Here is an 18142-nt window from a genome sequence, read left to right as displayed (position 1 = left end):
ATCTCTATTTGATCATAATTCAGATACAAATAAGCAGTTTTGTTTACAGTTTACATTTATTTAAGTGAGATTCTGCATGCTTTTATATGTAGCTGTCCCTGAACCTGATCATTTCAGCTGACTTCCTTCTGGAAAGCCATAGACCTTTCATATAACCAGTCTGAATGTTCTCCTGATTGTCTATCACTCAGAGTTTTATTTTCTCATCCCATTCTTTCTCTCCATTGCATTTGGTCATCAGAGGTAGAAACATCCATTTTTAAGGGTCCTTGAAATCATTAGTGCTCCCACAATGGAAGTTTCATGAGGGCTGGGCTCTCTCTGTCTTGTTCACACTATATGACTCGATGCTCTGAAGTCAAACCAGTGGCTCAGGGAGGATTTTCAAGGGAAACTGAACTGCTCTTGGGGAGTAGATCCAAATCCTGGGAGGCTGAAGGGATTAATTTTTTAAAAGTCCATCGGATTACTCAAATACTTTCTTTCCCATACTCAAGTTGATCATTATTCCTGTCATGGCATTCTTCAGCCAGCTTTGCTCTATGTTACCTACTCCAATCCAGGGCTGAATCCTGTCTGGATTCCTATAAAATTCTGTGTGTTTCTTTCAGTTCACCCACCCAGGTCATTGTCTTTTTGCACTCAGGAGTTCGTAGCTTCCTTTTTCTAGGACCAGCTCAGATCCAAAGTGGAAGGTCTGATTGTTGTGTGTGGTACTGATGTTAATGCTGCAGATCTTGTAACAGGGAAACCAAACGTGGTATTGGCAGCTTTATCATCTGGAACACAGGATGGAGGAAACAGTAATCCCTATGTGACCCCATCACCACTCCTAGGAGATGGATTTGGAAGAAGGTGTGGGTCTAGGGACAGGGCGGTGCCTTTGTCATTATTCTCATCACAGAGACCTTATTAATGTTCTCACCCGGGAGCTGCTTATCTTCAGACATATGCCCAGTGTTTTGATACATGTTGTATCCCCTGACTTATAGAGCCTCATGAACCAAGAAGAAGCGTATGTATCATATTGAGGCTTCCTACGAGTCACCATACTGTCCATTCTTTTCACTGTAGACCAACCTCTCTCTTCCTCTGTGTCCTGCCTTACCAGACCCTTTATGGTCTGCCCAGGAGCTTCAAGGTAGATTTATAAGCAACTTGAATGCTATAGTTGATTAGTGAATTAATTGATTCTAACTAAAGAACTATCAGAACTAAATGTGAACTTAATTTTAAGGGAAGAAACCAATGTAGAACTTCTTATACACCTAAATACGCATGTGAGTATGTATGTGTGTACATTTCTGGGAAGGACAGTGAAATTTTGAAAGGGCTTGAAGGAATTTCCCATTAAAAGTATTCCTGTGTGTTATAAATATGCACTTAAAAAAATTAAAAGTCCCAAAAGAAACAAGACTTTACTGGCCATATCATGGGTAGAATTTGATCTAGAGCATTAATATATCTAAAGAAAGAATGTCTCAGTTTGATGTAAGCTGGTCAGTCATGGGGATTCGCTGATAGCTCAGTTGGTAAAAAATCTGCCTGTAATTCAGGAGACCCTGGTTCGATTCCTGGGCCAGGAAGATCTGCTGGAGAATGGATGGGCTACCCACTCCAGTATTCTTGTGCTTCCTTTGTGGCTCAGATGGTAAAGAATCTGCCTGCAATGTGAGATACCTGGGTTCGATCTCTGGGTGGGAAGATCCCCTCAAGAAGGGAATGGCTACCCTTCCCTGTCACCCTTACAGTTCATAGGGTCACAAAGAGTCAGACGTGACTGAAGTGACTGAGCACACACACACGCACTAATATATTAGCACAGTAGTGCATGTATATAATTTATAGATAAACACAGATTTGGGGGAGATGTATGCTCAAAATATTGAGTTGGCCAAAAAGTTTATTTTGGTTTTTCTTACAGAAAAACCCAAACAAAGTTTTTGGTCAGTTGTGTTGCAAAGACTCAGACACAATTGAGTGATGGTTAGTCGTGGAAGCCTTTACAGGAAAAAGTCATGAAGTCACTTTTGGCAATTTCCATCCAAGCATTGCCCAGGAGAAAAGGGCACTAAGCCAACAGACTTTCAGTATATTGACTCCTTTGTGGATAAACCTATTCCTATTTTAAGATGAATTCATCAGCTATTTAAGTCTAATACCATTAAAATTTGGATTTATCTAAAAAAAAAAAAAAAAAAGTAGGACCAGAGACCCTATTGTTGCTGAATAAGCATTCAAGTGTGAGGATGACAGCGATCATGCCGAATCCAGCCAGTTAGTCTCTGGAGAAGAATCAGAATTAGAAAGTGCTTGGAAAATGTCCATTCAGTTATTATTCATAGCTTCCAAAATTTTTTTTAAGCACATTCTTAAAATTTGTTCTAGGTTAGGTTATCAATGGGCCAAAAAGACGCATAGATTGAAGAAGGCTTTGTTATACATTTCTCATGGGTGCTCTCAACGGTCTGTGAGCTGACATGTTAAAAATGTAATTACACTGTAATTTGGAGCGGCAGGGAATGATGAGGGTAGAGGTAGTGGTGCTGAAGAGAAGAGAATATATAGCTTTAACCACATCGATTTTTCTTGTTCCCTGAAGATTTTTGCAGAGGAGCTAATCTTATCCATCCTCTAAAGACTCAGCGACATGCATCATTGAGCCTAAACTTGGCTCATGAGAGCCCAGCCAGCAGTTCATCCCTTTCAGATTCATGTTTTTGTGTTGTCATATTTTATACTCATCAAGGTGACATTCACGCGCCTGAGACTTTCACGGAAGAGTTTGGATTAATGTTTGGCAAGGTTGTCCTGAAGCACTGGTTTAATTCTTTCCTAATCTAAGCTCCTTGTCTTTATTCTTGCTCTCACTTAAAAAAGGAAGAAATGCTGTTTGGAGTGTGGAATCAGGTGTGAAGAGCCTTAGCTTCTGTTTCCATTCTTGAGTGAATGAGTGAGTGAAATCGCTCAGTCGTGTCCGACTCTTTGCGACCCCGTGGACTGTAGCCCCCCAGGCTCCTCCATCCATGGGATTCTCCAGGCAAGAATACTGGAGTGGGTTGCCATTTCCTTCTCCATTTCTATAAATAATTCTGTAAAACAGTGGACTCTAGCCTGGGTCAGATGGACTGTGTGGTGAACACAGTTGATATATAGAAGAGCGTGGAGAAAGTAGTAGAACATATTTTATGCTTATTTTGTTCTTCTCTATTTTGTGTGTGTGCATGTATTTTTTTTTTAATGAGCCCCCTAAATGGCTCGGAGAAGACAATGGCACCCCACTCCAGTACTCTTGCCTGGAAAATCCCATGGACAGAGGAGCCTGGTAGGCTGCAGTCCATGGGGTCGCGAAGAGTTGGACACGACTGAACGACTTCCCTTTCACTTTTCACTTTCATGCATTGGAGAAGGAAATGGCAACCCACTCCAGTGTTCTTGCCTGGAGAATCCCAGGGATGGGGGAGCTTGGTGGGCTGCCATCTCTGGAGTCGCACAGAATCGGACACGACTGAAGTGACTTAGCAGCAGCACCTAGTTGGCTCAGTGGATAAAGAACCTGCTTGCAATGCAGGAGACACAGGAGATGTGGGTTCAATCTCTGGGATGGAAAGATCCCTAGGAGGAGGAAATGGCAACCCACTCCAGTATTCTTGCCTGGAGAATCCCATGGATAGAAGACTATGACAGGTTACAGTTCATAGGGTCACAGAGAGTCAGACGTGACTAAAGTGACTGAGTGCACACACACACACTAATATATTAATACAGTAGTGCATGTATATAATTTATAGATAAACACACAGATCTGGGGGAGATGTGTGCTCAAAATACTGAGTTGGCCAAAAAGTTTATTTTGGTTTTTCTTGCAGAAAAACCCAAACAAAGTTTTTGGTGAGCCTGATACTTTCCAGTTAGGAGTGAATGGTCAAAAAATTTAGAGGCTACTGGTTTAGGCCTCTGGCATTGTCCTCATCTGTAAAGTGTCTCACATTGGCATGTCCTTCACAGAGTCAGTGAGTGGTCCAATTTATCATTTAATAATCTATAGGACATACTTCTATATAAATTAGAGTATCAGGCAGGATTGGTGTTCCATGACATCTACAATTTTTTAAAACTCTCTAACTCCTAGTTTCCAACTAGATATAAAGGAAAAGAGTCTAACTTATCCCCAGAAAGACTATCAAATGAATATATCGGGAAAATATGTCTGTAGTTCTGAGTTTTACCAGCCTTTCTGGAAGAGAGCATATTTCACTGTGTGCACACAGCAAGCAGGAGAGTGGCCAGACTCTGCATTCTTGCATGAAATACCTCCTGCAAGCTTGTAAACATTTGTAAGATTTCCTGGGGGGAGCTCTTCCATTCTGCGGTGTGTGGATACACTACAGATGATCACGATGTTGTTCATTGGATTTTTACTCTCTATCTTTGTGCTTTTCTGACATCTATTTTGGGGCTTGCTGGACATCTTTCAAATTTGTTTGTTGATGCTCTCCTGGACTTTTCACACTATTTAAAAGTCACAGTGTTTTTATAGTTTCAACGAGGAGAGGCAGGCAGGGGGGAAGAAAGACTAAGGAGGGAAATCTGGCCCCAAAATAACAACTGGAAAAATTAAATTCTTACTAAGTCATATAGATCAGAAAGATTAGAAATTCTAATTCAATAGATTATCCGGAATCGAGAATTGCAGAGAAATTTAGCAAGTGATTGAGACTCTGAATTGCTTGCCAGCTTCTTTGTTTTTGCATTTTAACTTCTTTTAGTAGCCCTCAAATATGAGTTTATTTTTGATGTCCAGAGGAGCAAGAACACAGTCTTTTTGAGACATCACCTCAGAATATGTCTTAGGATCGGCTTTCAAATTAGGAGCTAAGTGGTTGTCCAAATATGATGAAAGGGGTTTGGAATTTTTGGTCTGGAAACCCCTGGATATAACCACCCTGGATTCCCCTGTAGAGTAGATTGAAGACTTTTGACAGTATAGAAAGTAAGTGACTTATTAGTGAGATGATAGCACAGTGGTTAAGATAATCAGGTCATAGGTCACACCGCCTGAAATCCTGTCTCTTTCCAGACTAAACTTTGTGACCAGCTCTCTAACCTCTCTGCGCCTTGGGAGAGGAGGGTGGGTCTCCATCTGTGGAATGGATGACAACGCCTCCCTCCTGGGGTTATTAATGAATGTACCGCTGCTGCTGCTAAGTCGCTTCAGTCGTGTCCGACTCTGTGTGACCCCATAGACAGCAGCCCACCAGGCTTCCCCATCCCTGGGATTCTCCAGGCAAGAACACTGGAGTGGGTTGCCATTTCCTTCTCCAATGCATGAAAATGAAAAGTGAAAGTGAAGTCGCTCAGTGGTTCCCGACTCTTAGCGACCCCATGGACTTCAGCCTACCGGGCTCCTCTGTCCATGGATTCTCCAGGCAAGAGTACTGGAGTGGGGTGCCATTGCCTTCTCCATAATGTATGTACATGCTAGTACATAAAAATGTTTAAATGAATGTTTGCTATTTTTATTTCCTTAAAGACTTGCCCTGTTTTTAAATAAGCAACTCTATAAAGTGACTAGTTTTCTTAACTGAAAGGAAAAGTTTTAGACTTATAAAACCTTTTATTACAGAAAATCTTTGATGTTCAGAGATTGTTTTATGGTCTTTTCTGTGTTGCTTCTGTTTTGTTAGTTGTATGCTGGTATTTTCTTCTAGAAAGATATAAGTGAAAAACTTGGTTCTTTTGAGTTTTAAGGGAAAGTTTGGATAATTTGAGGTGTCAACTGCAATGAGAAGTAAGAACCCCAACTTTTATTACCAACCCCAGCTAGTAGCTAGGTTGACAACACTACCACACCAACTCTGTATGTAGTACATTTACATCAGGAAAAAGTTAAGGTGTAGGAGCTGTCTTGTCTCAATTCAGCAGAGTATTAAGAAACAGTTCAGCCCCATGACCCCAAAGGATATTCACACTGGATCTTCCTTTTCAGTATTTGCAGTCTTAAAATGTTTTTGCTCCCACTTTAAGGGTCACATGAGATCATACATGAAAACACTGTTGCCAGGTTGCCAGTACTCATCAGAGGCTTCCCTCAACTGCTGTAACTCTTCAAGGCTAACTTCAGATCAAAAGCCACATGGTAATGAAGAATCTATTAGGAGGTCAAAGCAAAACATCAGTTCAGTTCAGTCACTCAGTCGTATCTGACTCTTTGTGACCCCATGAATCACAGCACACCAGGCCTCCCTGTCCATCAACAACTCCTGGAGTTCACTCAAACTCATGTCCATCAAGTCGGTGATGCCATCCAGCCATCTCATCCTCTGTCGTCCCCTTCTCCTCCTGCTCCCAATCCCTCCCAGCATCAGAGTCTTTTCCAATGAGTCAGCTCTTCGCATGAGGTGGCCAAAGTACTGGAGTTTCAGCTTTAGCATCACATAGTGGGATGCAAAATAAAAGGCGCAAACTGATGGTAAAAAGCTGTTAACCGCATCCCCCCATGAGAAAATCAGTCAAGACGACCAGCCCAAGCGTGTGGAATACTTTCTACGTTATGTAATATAATCAGTACATTATAAAATATAATCATTATGTAGTAATAAACACTACTTAATGAAAACATAGGAAAGGATTGGTCCTGAGCAACACAGACGCTGTCAGGGAAACCCAGGGAGTTCTTTGCAGTGCATTTGCATTTCTGGCCTCATTTACGAGGAGACCCGAGGCGTGTTGAAGGTGTTTCTGGAGAATGTTATTCGGGACGCGGTCACCTACACAGAGCACGCCAAGCGCAAGACGGTCACTGCCATGGACGTGGTCTACGCGCTAAAGCGGCAGGGACGCACCCTCTACGGCTTCGGAGGTTGAGCTGCTGCCCCTGTGCTGTGTGTGACGACAATCTCTGCAGTGCAGTGATATCAGTACAACATGTCAATGCAAATTGAGTCTTTATCCAAGATTTGCTTCTGTGCCCACTTGTAACTGTGCTCTAAGAAGGCCATCCTGGAAAATGAACTCTCGGAAATGAAATTAGTTATATTACATCTTGTGTATTTTCTGTTTAAGTGGGACCTAATCAGAGGGTGAGGGAGACAGGCACAGGGAGAGTGGGCTGGCAGCCGTCACATGATTACCTGGTCTAACCTGGTGTCACACGGCGACACTGGTGGACATCTCCATCTGTGTTGTTTCCAGTGTTTGACAATTATGAATATAGCTGTTATGAACCATAATACATACATTTTTATATAAACGAAAGTAAGTCTTTATTTCTCTTGGGTGAATACCCAGGATTGAGATTGCTGAATCATGGTATGTCTTATTTTTGTCATTCAGTCACTAAGTCATGTGTGACTCTTTGTGACCCCATGGACAGGTGGTTCTGTGGTAAAGAATCCATGTGCCCATGCAGGAGATGTGGGTTCATTCCCTGGGTCTGGAAGATCCCCTGGAGAAGGAAATGGCAACCCACTCCAGTATTCTTGCCTGAGAAATCCCATGGATACAGGAGCCTGTTGGGCTACAGTCTATGGGGTCACAAAAGAGTTGGACATGACTTAGTGACTAAACAACAATGGTAAAAGTGTAAATAAAACTTCATAATAAGACGTCGTCAAACTGTTGTCCACCTTGAGCGTGCCATTTGCTTTCCCAACAGCAGTGTATGAAGTTTCATTTGCTCTGCACCCTGGTTAGCACTTAACATTGTCACTTTCTTTTAAAAAAAGCAATTCAGTAGGTTTCCGGTGGCATCTTATTTTGGCTTTAAATTGCATTTCTCTAATGGCTAATAATTTTTAGCATCTTTCATGTGCTTATTTTTGGAGAAGGCAATGGCACCCCACTCCAGTACTCTTGCCTGGAGAATCCCATGGACACAGGTGCCTGGTGGGCTGCAGCCCGTGGGGTCGCTAAGAGTCGGACACGACTGAACGACTTCACTTTCACTTTTCACTTTCATACATTGGAGAAGGAAATGGCAACCCACTCCAGTGTTCTTGCCTGGAGAATCCCAGGGATGGCAGAGCCTGGTGGGCTGCCATCTATGGGGTTACACAGTCGGACACGACTGAAGCGACTTAGCAGCAGCAGCATGTGCTTATTTACCCTCAGTGTATTTTGCTTGATGAAGTATCTGTTTCGATCTTTCTGCTCCTTTAAAACACTTGAGTTGTTTCTCTTTATGGACTTCTAAGAGTTCTTTATACATTTTGAGCAACAAGTCCTTTGTCAGAAATGAGATTTGCAAATATTTTCTCCCAGAATATGGTCATCTTACCTTTCTTTTAATAGCATCTATTACAGAGTAAAAGTTTTTGATTTTGATAAAGTCCAGTTGATTTATTTTTTTCTTTTATGGATCGTGATTTTGGTGTCAGATCTAAAACCTCTTTGATTAAGCCATTCTTTGCTTTGATGACCATCTCTTCTGGGATGGTAATGTGTTTCTCATCTAGAAGGCTCACTTCCTGTAAGGATCTTTCCTGACTGAAGTCTTTTCATAATTGTGTCTCTTATTTGCACCGTAGGGCTGCATATTCGCTCTATAGCAGAGGGGTTATTTCACTCTATTATAGTTGCTTTTATTTTTTGCTAAGCTGTGCTAGGTGGTGAGTATCACAAGGGGAGGGACCATTTTGCCATGTTCATTGTTGCCTCAGTCCAGTGATTCATGCACAGTGGGTGGCACTCATCGAACAAATGAATGGAGTTGCTGGGCATTTTCGGGTTCCTGTGCCTTTGTACGTTGTTGTTATTGTTTAGGCACTCAGTCCTGTTCTACTCTTGCAACCCCATGGACTGTAGCCCCCCAGGCTTCTTTGTCCATGGGATTTTCCAGGCAGGAATACTGGAGTGGGTTGCCATTTCCTTCTCCTGGGCATCTTCCTGACCCAGGGATCGAATCTGTGTCTCCTGCATTGGCAGGCAGATTCTTTATTGCTGAGCCACCTGGGAAGCCCAACTTTGCACATCCTGTTTCCTATTACTCACAATGCTCTATTTCCCTTTCCCTGACTGGTTGGCGCCTCCCTATCTCTCAAACCTTGCAGACCCTTCCCCATTTGCTCCAGGCTGAAGTATTCATGTCCTCCAATGGTCTTAGGGCACTTGGAACACGCTCACTTTTTCTGTGGTGTTGCAGATAGCCGAGGTCTTTCCACCACTGGAAGACAAAGAGTTGCTCGTATTTGTCACTTAACCCTCAGAGCCTAATATCCCTACCCAGGACTCAGCAGTACTCAATAAATGTTTATTGAATGAATTATGATGTATATTTGTCTTTTTCTAATTTATTTTTGACATTAAAAAGCCTAGGCATTAACATAATTTAGAGAAACGTTGTGGGCAGACCACGCCAACACGCATGAGTCCCATCATTTTTGTAGACAGTTTTTGCTATAACAAAGTTTTATACCATCCATAGGACATAGTTTTATAATTCCTTTAGGTTATGAATATGGATCATTATAGACAAATTTGAAAATATAGTACAAGATTTGTGTTCAAAAAAATTCATATCATCTTTAATGCTACCACCCAGGCAAGGTGTCTGCATAACATTTTGCTGTACTTTTCTTCTGGGGGGAAAAAATGTGTCTATATTTGTGAGCATTTATGTCTATTATTTTATATGTCATTTTTACCAGTTACGCTCATTGACTCTGATCACACAAATATGCACCTGGAATGCTGTGTATTTTTAAAATTGAATCTTGGACTCCAAGCATTTCTGGTATCATTAAGAATTGGATTTGACTTTGAGTGTAACAGAATATTTTCAAGGTTTTTACATGTCATATGTAGGATGATGCTGCCTACCTACTGCTTAACGTAAAACCTGATCCTGTTAATGATGTGCCCTTTAACTCCTGAAAATGAATTCATTATGACAAAAGCCGGCTGTACGTCAAATCTCATCAGGTGACATAACACACAATAAAGAGGTTTTGAAGCCTAGTCTCTACTTGACATTAAGTCCACAAAAGGAGATGCAGTGAGAATGATTTGCTATCATTCCTGAGTGATGAAGTAAGGGAGAGGACTCTCAGATAACATGGGCTTTGAGGGCCCTGTATTATAAGGTGGAATTCACTCTGAGAGAAGCTACAACTGTCATTAGACATCAGGGAGAAATGCCGAGACTTGTTCTGAGCGATTGGTTGGTGGAGAGAGACGAGAGAGTGGAGACCCTAAAACAACTATGGGAAGGGTAGTTGTTCTTGTTTTTTAATTTGAAACTTGTTTATTTTAATGTAAAACTTAGCAAGTTTAATAAAGTGGCTTTTTGCTGGAAAAGATGGCATAATTCTTTGGCTTTTTTTTTTTTTTTTTTTACCACCTGTGGATGCTCATTTCACCTTTTAAAGCAAATCTGATGAAACTACACACACGGGCTTTAGAAGCTGGGTTTTGACTGTAGTGGTGTCCAAAGGGACCTACATTTTCACTGTAGGTCTCTTAGCATCTGTTTCTTCATCTGTAAAATGCAAACAGTAAAACCTTCTAAGGTTGTTTTGAGATTTAAATGAGTTAGTCTATGTAAAATGCCTATCATGGGGCCTGGTACCTTGAAGTTTGAAAAAATAGTGATTTTTCAGCTCTCTTTCCACCTTCTGCCTTTCATTTCTGTTTCAGTAAAAATTTGTGCATTTGCTACTAGTGATGCCCTGAGGATAAAATTGGTATTGCTTCCCTGTAGCCAAAAATCTAAAGAAGACAGGGACGTGGCTTTCAAAGAACTTACAACCTGGGGTGATAAGGAATAGATGTTTAAACATCAAACTATACTATAAGGCAGAATAAAATAAATGCTAAACAGAGGTGTAAATAATGTGCTGGTGGTGGTGACCTAGGGAACTTATAGAGAAGAGGATTATGATATAGGCATTGAAGGATACATTGATTTTCATAGCTGAACACAGCAGGAAAAGATAATTCTGATTGTGAAACTGCATGATATGTTTGAGTAGTGAATTGTCTGCTTTTTGGCTTGAGCATGAGTGAGGGGCATGTTGTGTAGAGGTCAGGCTGGAATGATAGTGTGGTGGCTGTTCTCTGACGCGAATAGCTTCACTCCATGGCTGAAGAACTTGTATGAAGCGTAAGACAAAAAAGCAAAAACCCAAGCGGCAGAAAAACACTTGGGCTATCTCATGTGTATAATCAGTACTAAGAACTGCAAGAAAGATACCAAATGGTTGTAGGATGCTTGCTAATAAGCATTGGGGATCCCATCTGATGTGACTTATTTTAAGACTGGTACTGTCCTTGCTTGCCATATAAACTCCTCTAGCCAGAGAGCATATGATATACTTGATGAAGGGTTTATGAAGGAGCAATGTAAAGAAATAAGAGTTGTTAGTATGGAATTGGGAGAAGGAATGGCACCCCACTCCAGTACTCTTGACTGGAAAATCCCATGGACGGAGGAGCCTGGTGGGCTGCAGTCCATGGGGTCGCTAAGTGTTGGACATGACGGAGCGACTTCACTTTCACTTTTCACTTTCATGCATTGGAGAAAGAAATGGCAACCCACTCCTGCGTTTTTGCTTGGAGAATCTCAGGGACAGGGGAGCCTGGTGGGCTGCTGTCTATGGGGTCGCACAGAGTCAGATGCGACTGAAGCAACTTAGCAGCAGCAGTATGGAATTAGACATAAGCTATCTCTTAGAGCAAGGAGGGTCTCTAAGCAAACACTGCTACCAACCTCTTTTCCTTTGGAAATAGAAATGAGAGTCCATAGAGGTAATTTATCTTCAACTTTAAGGAATTCTGTTTATATCATTCTGAAGGTCTGTCCTAAAGTATGTAATTATTGTTTAGGGGTTGCAATAGGTTTAGCTGAATGTTGTGCTTGTAAATAATAGAAATTAACAAGTGGACTTTGATGTTATGGATTAAAAATCAGACATCAATATGGCTATTGTAAGAGATGTTCATATATTTTGTTATTTCCACTTCTAGGGACTTAATACCTATAATTGCTGCTCTGGAATACAATCAGTGGTTCACTAAGCTGTCCTCTAAGGATCTAAAACTGGTAAGTAATTGAAGATGTTGCTTAGCTTTGCTGAATTTCAAAAACCTGAAAATTATAAAAAACAAAAAACAGACACATATTTGTTTTTCAACGATATTGGTGAGCTGAATACATGTTATTTCTAGGGAAATACGTTCCTATAAATGATCTGCAGAACATTTTACAAAGTTTGTAATGGGAGATGCTTCAGAAAAGTACTTCCTCATGTTTTCAGCTGCTTCAGGCAATTTTAGATGATGAACAGAAAGGCACATTTAGTGGAGCCGTCTGTATACCCTCATTCCACTGGCAAAAACTATTAAAGTTACATTTGCACAGCTGCAAATAACAGATTTTATGTTCCTATCTTGCATTCCATCTCCACAAAGCTTCCCTTCCTGAGAATTTAGGAAAACATTACCAAGGTAGAGTTGGTCTGGAGCTTTGATAGCTAACATTAATTTTCTAGATGAGGTTTTGGGCAGATTTACATGTAAGCAAAATGAAATCAAAGTGAAATCTGTTAGTTTTTATAAGACATGGGGGAGCCAAAGTTTTGGTCTGTTTTATTAGTAGAAATAAGATGCTCTGTTGGGCTGGTTTTTTTTTTTTTTTTTTTGTCCCCACAATTTCAAAGCAGCCATTTGGACAGAAGCTTATCCATGAGTTAGGTTTCTGCTGCTTCATTTGAGCATGGGAGATAATTTAGATGTTTTAATGGAGACTCTTAACATTAAGTCTCCAACTTTCAGAGGTGATAGAAACTAGGGGGTTAAGCTTTTCTGAGTGATGGGCATCTAGGTTGCTTCCATGTTCTGGCTGTTGTAAATAGTGCTGCAGTGAACATTCAGGTACATGTATCTTTTTGAATTATGGTTTTTTCAGGGTGGCGTATGCCCAGTAGTGGGATTGCTGGGTCAGATGGCAGTTTTATTCCTAGTTTTTAAAGGAATCTCCATAGTGTTCTGCATAGTGACTGTATCAATTTACATTCCCACCAACAGTGCAAGAGGGCTCCCCTTTCTCCACGTCCTCTCTAGCATTTGTTGTTTGTAGATTTTTTGATAATGGCCATTGTGACTGGGGTGAGGTGATAGTTCACTGTAGTTTTGAAGGAATGGAGATGCAGACGCAAAGGTTTTGTAGATATAGTGGGGGTGGGTGGAAAGAGGATGGGATGAGTTGAGAAAGTAGCTTTGACATATATATATTACCATGTGTAAAATAGATAGCTAGTGTGAAGTTGCCATATAACACAGGGAGCTCAACCTGGGGCTCTGTGATGACCTAGAGGGGTAAGTTGGGGGTGGTGGTGGTGGGAGGGAGTCTCAGGAGAGAGGGGAGATATTTATGGTTATAACTGATTCGCATTGTTGTATGGCAGAAACCAACACAACATTGTAAAGCAATTTTCTTCCAATTGAAAAATTTGAAAAAAATTAAAAAAATTTCCAAGTGAAGAGATAAGATTTGGATTGAGACCTGGATCTGTTGAAAGTGGAAGGTTGAGATTTCCTGGTGGCCAGTCTGCTGAACTTGCCTGGGGTGTGAGTGGCTTAAGGCGTTATAGGTATAAACTTGGGTGGAACTCATTTGGGGATTATTAAGAGCCAATGTGGTTGACAGTAGAATGTGGGCTTAGAAACAAATCTGGGTTTCAGATTTGGACTCTTATTACAGGGCTATGTGACCTTGGATACATTATTTGATCTTCCAGGGCCTCTGTTTGCTATATCCCTGTTACTGGGAGCTAATTGGAACTCATGTCTTATTTATCTCCATTCAGTGCTTTATCAAAGTACGTGGCTCATAGCAGCTACTCAGTAAAAGCTGGTTTAATCAATAGATGTCAAATGACTTTTGTTGAATGAATGAATGGACACAGCAATGTAACTCATTTGCAGGTTATTGAGATGAGTCAATTTTATTTATATATATAAAATATATAAAATTATAAATTTTATAAATATATATATATAAATTATTATTACATATATAAATTATATATATATAGTGGCGGTGCTCAGTTGTGTCTGATTCTGTGACTCCACGGACTATAGCCAGCCAGGCTTCTCTGTCCATGGGATTTTCCAGGCAAGAGTCCTGGAGTGGGTTGCCATTTCCTCCTTCAGGGAAACTTCCTGGGATTGAACCTGTATTTCTTGCTTCTGCATTGGCAGGCAGATTCTTTACCTCTTTGCCACCTGGGAAGCCCAAATAATTTATATGGAAGTTCTAACACAATGTCTAACATACTACAGGCATTTCACAACTGTCAGCTGTCATTGCCATCCTCACAATCAGATTAGCCAAGAGGCTGAGAAGTGAACAAATGGGGGAGCATGAATTATGGAAACTGTATCAGCTAAACAGGCGGGTGTCAGATCAGTGATGATGGAAGTACGGATGGTGACCCCCAGGGAGTGAGTGAGCAGACAGCCGTGATGGGAGACCTGGAAACAGAAGCCTCTCATTTGCTGTTTGCAGGGATGGGGACCGTTTGCAGGGCTGAGCCAACAGAGATTGCAGGTGTGCGAGGGGAGCCATTCGAGGAATGAGAAGTAGATTAGCCCGGGGATTGTGGGATCAGAGAGAACAATGCTTTGCTACCAAGTTAGTTTTCCTGGCTCATTCAGACGTTCACCTAAGCCCATGATTTTCAAAATGGGGCACAAGAGAGCTCTGAGGAAGTTGTGGACATCCCTCTTTTGGAAGTTATCTGAAATCACTGGTATCAGGCCATTCGAGCTGCTGTTCTATCGTTACTCCTCCCAGGCAGCATCTCTTTTTTAAACGCCTTAGGTGTTTAGGAAAGAAAACACGCACGTAATTATTTCAGTCTTGGCCAGACAAAGCATGTATGTGCTTGTGTGCTTTTTTGGATGCCCTGGGATGGTGGGAAGTGGAAGACAGGATTTGAGGATTATTGCCTTCTCTGCTTTTCTACTAACAGATTTAAACACAAAAATGAAAATGTGTATATTTTTAATGCTTAGTATTTAAAAATGAGAAATACTCTTTGGGATATCTCTCTGCAAGTTTTCAAAGAGATTAGCGGTTTTTCCATGTTTGTTACCGAAAGGTAAAAAGGAATGATAATAGCCTTTGATGGCTATTGCAATATGTAATCTTGAAACATTTTCTAATACTTGGTTTATTTGAAGCACAGGAATGCATTACACCTTCTTCAGCTTTTTTAAAACACAAAGTGTAAAAAGAAGGGACGTCTCAAGTTATATGAATTCTCTGGGTTATTAAAATTGCTTCTCACACAACAGAAGTCTCCTGTGCTTACTGTCCCACAGGAAAAATGTGACTTACATGCTTTATGCTGATCTTATGAAGTCTGTTAGCAGTCACTATTCCAAATTTAAGTAGAAGGATAGAGGGTTTTTTGTTTTTGTTTGTTTTTGAAGATATGCCAAATACACAATTAGGGCCAAGGTTCTGGACTCATAAAATCTCAGTAGAATGGGGATTTTGCTCAACTCTCTTTTTTATCATTTAGGTAAGTCAGTGAGCATCATTAGGTCTTTTAAAATCTTTTAAAAATTATGTGCTTGGACCAGATACGGTATGTGGTTCCTCTCAGTTTCAAACTTCCGTATTTGTTTTATTTTGGACTAGTTCATTTGTAATTTTATAGTAATTTCTCCAGTTTTCATGCTATACATTTGATTTTAAAATAAATATAAGCTCTTAGAGAGTTATCATATTAACTTGTTAAAAAAAAAAACTTTTCCTTAAATCTGTAAACAAAGTGCTGAACATGCAATAAGACATTTAGGGAAGACTACTGTAATGGTAACATTTTCTTGGTGTCCAAGTTTGTGTGTGTATCTCTTTAAAATATCCATGTATATTCTTTGTATATAACAAATATATGCAAATAACACTTCATGTAGTTGGCATTTAATAAAAGGTAGCAAAATTAATGTAATCATGAACGACTTATCACACGTCTTCCCTATTGGCATGTTGAAGAAAAGTTGGACACACTTTTCGTACATTTTCTTTAATAAATTTTAATTACAGTAATAATTTCCAATGAGTAGATGAAAGCCTTGCTTCACAACTCAGCTTTGGTAAATTACTTTTCTAGGTGCTCTGAGGTAGCCCTGGAAAGGTGATGATACTATGGATTATTTCTGGAAATTAGAATAATCTTCACAAAAACATGTCTGAGTAATCACCTTTTATCATAACACAGAATAAGATCATTTCCTCTAGTTGTATATTGTAAGGCGAAGAATGGTACTAATAAGGGGTCAGCATTTTGAAAATCACCACTGTCAGCACAATATAAATTGCAGGCATTGGGTCACTTGGAATTAATTTTCCTCTCCCCTCATCAATCTGTGGGTCACATTAGAAACCCGGGAATAGTATGAAGGCAGCATTATAAACCCAGAGGAATCAAGCAGGACACGAGAATTATAAAAGCTTTAAATTCTGTGCCTCTTGGTGGTTTTCCAAGTCATTTTTCTAAAGGCTACTTGACTGGAGAATTTGTGCTACATTTTATACTTTTCCAATAATGGTTAAGCCAGTTGGATATTCATGATCTGATAAAGAACTATAATATTTTATGTACTATTTCAAGAAAAGAAACTGCTCTATTGTATGCTATACCACACAAAATGATTTCTCTCTCTCTTTTAATAACATAAAAGATTTAAAGAGACCTTAAGTTATGATGACATTTAAAAATCACTTTTCAATGTCTGAATAATTTTAAGGTCAGGAGCTACCTTAAGTTTAGTTTTGGAATAAGGCAGGATATAAATAAATATAAAGCATTAATAGGTAAAAATTTAAAAGAAAAAATTATGCACAGTTCTACCAGGGCACAACTCTTGATTTCTCATAGTTCCCTCAAGACTTTTTGGCTGCATATATTAGCCATTTCAATTGCTGTAATCTTTATTAAACCCTTCATTTTAATTATGTATTTTCATTTAACATTATATCCTAAGCATTTAAAATATTTTGAAAGACGTGAGTTTATGACTACATAATTTTTTAAAACATGAGCTTTATTAACACGAGATGATTAATTATTAAAGTCTTTCTTATTCCTTACCTTAGTTTAGAGATTACTTACTAGTAGCAACATTGTAACACCTAACATTTATCAAGTGGTTATTCAGCCTCTCTTTTAAAGTACATTAGATCTTTAAATGTTATCTATAAAAAGAATGATAATTAACAGCTTTTAATGAAATGCACATAGAGGGCTTAGCTCAGGGCCTGGCACATGACAAGAACTCAGAAAGTAGAGTTTCATCATCAGCCTCATCACCATCATCACTACCACTCAGTCTTTGGTTTTTATTTTGGGTATCACTTTCTTGGGGATTTCTTTTGGTTTTCCCAGGATTGCATGAAATCTGTGTGCTTGTAGCACTGCCAACATGCCTATTTTCCTGTCATAATTGTGTATTTCCTTCTTGTCTGATTGCCTTCTGGGTGGTATCTTTGTGGGAGTCAGGGACTTCTTCCTTTATGTTGTTTTGTTCCCTGAATCTTCATCAGCAGGATGTGTAGGAGTAGTTATCAACTCATGGGTTGTTGATTGGATGAATGATTTATTGAAAGCTTTGTAGCTGCAAGGATTTATGATGGTGAAGTGAGGTCGTATTCTGACTTACGATATGGTCAAAGAATATTTTCTGTTACAGTCCGCTGATGTCTGTGAACAGATCTTGAGGGTGGTGAGCAGGTCCAATCGACTGGAAGAATTGGTGTTGGAAAATGCTGGACTTAGAACGTGAGTATTTTCCTGAATGTATGAATGTGTTGCTTTAAAACATTTTGCCCTTTCTTCTATAATTAATACATGGTTTTGAGAAAAAAGTTAATGATATCACCTGTATAGTGTTTTTTCTCATCTTAAAAAAAAGTCCCTGTGATCCCCATCATTATTACAAAGTTCAAGGATTTTATCTTCTTTTGTGGTGTGTCACATGGTATCTTTGAGGGTATATAAGGATAATGCTTAAGAGCATGGACCCTTGGGTCAGATGCCTCATGTCTTTGGGCAAGTTGGTTCAGTTCTCTGTACCTCAGTCTCTTCATTTTTAAGTTGGTGATAGTAGTGCTTACTTTGTAGAATTATGGTTG

The 18142-nt window shown here is 39.8% G+C and overlaps 1 protein-coding gene across 7 annotated transcripts in view; it reads left to right on the top strand.

The window, feature by feature from the left end:
* The window catches only part of CARMIL1 (capping protein regulator and myosin 1 linker 1), a 307561-nt gene that overhangs the window by 158871 nt on the left and 130548 nt on the right, over positions 1 to 18142 (top strand). For all 7 annotated transcript variants that reach the window (XM_061399266.1, XM_061399264.1, XM_061399258.1 and 4 more), the window contains 2 exons: positions 11965 to 12040; positions 17701 to 17789. In XM_061399266.1, the coding sequence (XP_061255250.1) occupies positions 11965 to 12040; positions 17701 to 17789 (165 nt within the window). The remainder of the gene's footprint in view (positions 1 to 11964; positions 12041 to 17700; positions 17790 to 18142) is intronic.

This window comes from Bos javanicus, chromosome 23 (genome assembly GCF_032452875.1).
Source record: "Bos javanicus breed banteng chromosome 23, ARS-OSU_banteng_1.0, whole genome shotgun sequence".
NCBI lineage: Eukaryota > Metazoa > Chordata > Mammalia > Artiodactyla > Bovidae > Bos > Bos javanicus.
This window is presented reverse-complemented; position numbering and strand designations above follow the sequence as displayed.